This window comes from Rhea americana, unplaced genomic scaffold, assembly GCF_003343005.1.
Source record: "Rhea americana isolate MKP2758 unplaced genomic scaffold, rheAme1 scaffold_331, whole genome shotgun sequence".
Lineage (NCBI taxonomy): Eukaryota > Metazoa > Chordata > Aves > Rheiformes > Rheidae > Rhea > Rhea americana.
Genome location: NW_028186459.1, coordinates 384,436 through 386,117, shown reverse-complemented (window position 1 = coordinate 386,117; position 1,682 = coordinate 384,436). Strand labels below are relative to the sequence as shown.

At 60.2% G+C, this 1,682-nt stretch overlaps 1 protein-coding gene across 1 annotated transcript in view; it reads left to right on the top strand.

Annotated features, from left to right (window-relative positions):
- POU3F1 (POU class 3 homeobox 1) overlaps positions 1–1,079 on the top strand; it is a 15,873-nt gene extending 14,794 nt beyond the window's left edge. The window contains exon 2 of the mRNA XM_085311111.1: positions 5–1,079. Within this exon, the coding sequence (XP_085167237.1) occupies positions 5–616 (612 nt within the window). The 3' untranslated portion in view covers positions 617–1,079. The remainder of the gene's footprint in view (positions 1–4) is intronic.
- The last annotated feature ends 603 nt before the right edge of the window (positions 1,080–1,682 follow it).

Sequence of the window (1,682 nt, the reverse complement as noted above, 5' to 3'; positions counted from 1 at the left end):
CGAGGAGGCGGGCGCGCACGAGCTGGCGGCCTCGCCGCCGCCGCTGGGGCCGCCCGAGCCGCCCGACGAGGACGCGCCCAGCTCCGACGACCTGGAGCAGTTCGCCAAGCAGTTCAAGCAGCGCCGCATCAAGCTGGGCTTCACGCAGGCCGACGTGGGGCTGGCGCTGGGCACCCTCTACGGCAACGTCTTCTCGCAGACCACCATCTGCCGCTTCGAGGCGCTGCAGCTCAGCTTCAAGAACATGTGCAAGCTGAAGCCGCTGCTCAACAAGTGGCTGGAGGAGACGGACTCCAGCACGGGCAGCCCCACCAGCCTGGACAAGATCGCGGCGCAGGGCCGGAAGCGCAAGAAGCGCACCTCCATCGAGGTGGGCGTCAAGGGCGCCCTGGAGAACCACTTCCTCAAGTGCCCCAAGCCGTCGGCGCACGAGATCACCTCCCTGGCGGACTCCTTGCAGCTGGAGAAGGAGGTGGTGCGTGTCTGGTTCTGCAACCGGCGGCAGAAGGAGAAGCGCATGACGCCGGCGGGGGCCCCGCACCCGCCCATGGAGGACGTTTACGCACAGGCGGACTCGTCGCCGCTGCACCACGCGCTGCCGGGGGCCGTGCACTGATTGCCCCGGCCCGACGGCGCGCACCGGCCCCGCGGCCCCGGCCCGACGGCGCGCACCGGCCCCAGGACACGCTCTAATTTATTCCTCAGACTGGCCCGGCCGAGCCGCCGCGCTGCCGCCGGATTTATTGGCCCGGCCCGGGCGCCGGCTGCCGGACGCTGCAGCAGTAGCCAAAGGTTTGCGAACTCTAATTTATTCCCTCCCTGGCGGCGCCGGCCCGGGCCCACCGCTCGCCCGGACGACACGCCGAAGTTTTCTTCCCGGCCCGTTTCTATTTATTTGCTAACCGTGCGCGGAGCTCTCGCCCTCCCGTTGGTAGGTTCGGTTCGGTTCCTCCTCTTTGGTTTCGGTTTTTGTTTGTATCTTTATTGGAGAAAAAAAAAACACTGTAGACTGCGAGGGTACGTTTCTATTTATGTTATAGTAAATATTTTATTACTTACATAAACCATTTACCCAGGAACCGGTCTCGTGTGGTCTTTGCGGGCTGCGGCGCCCTGCCGGGCCGGGGCCGCCGGCCCCCCCCTGCTCCCGAAACTTGCGCTTCCTCCTGCTGATGCTCTGGGGAAAGTGGCTCTTCAGGCTGRTGCGCTTGTATCCTGCCCGCGCGGGGGCAAATTGGCAAAAACGGTTTTAAAGCGGACTAGCATCGATGAAGTGTCCCAGCCTTATGTTTGCGGTGCTAGTAATAGTATTTTACTGATGGTAGCATAGCTCTCTGCGGTCTACGCTGTGGGCAGCAGATACTCTAACCGTAAGTTTCTTTCCGTATGTCGCGGACTAGGAATCTCTGGGCAGCGGCAGAGCCAAGGAGGCTCCTCGCGGTCACGGCTGGTTTCCCGTTTCTGCTGTCGCCAGTTCTGCTTTTCGTGGTATCACGCCCTTGTGTTTTGTGGTTATGCCAAGAAAGCCTGAAAGCTTAATTATTGTATTCTCTATCTCTAGAAGAATCAAGTTGCATCCCTTCTTAAGCTTCTTTTCTTTCAGCAAATGTCAGCACAAGTCACATGTGGGGATTCCTTTTTCCTTTGCAGGTCCTTGGATTCTTGCAATATTTTGTGTATTG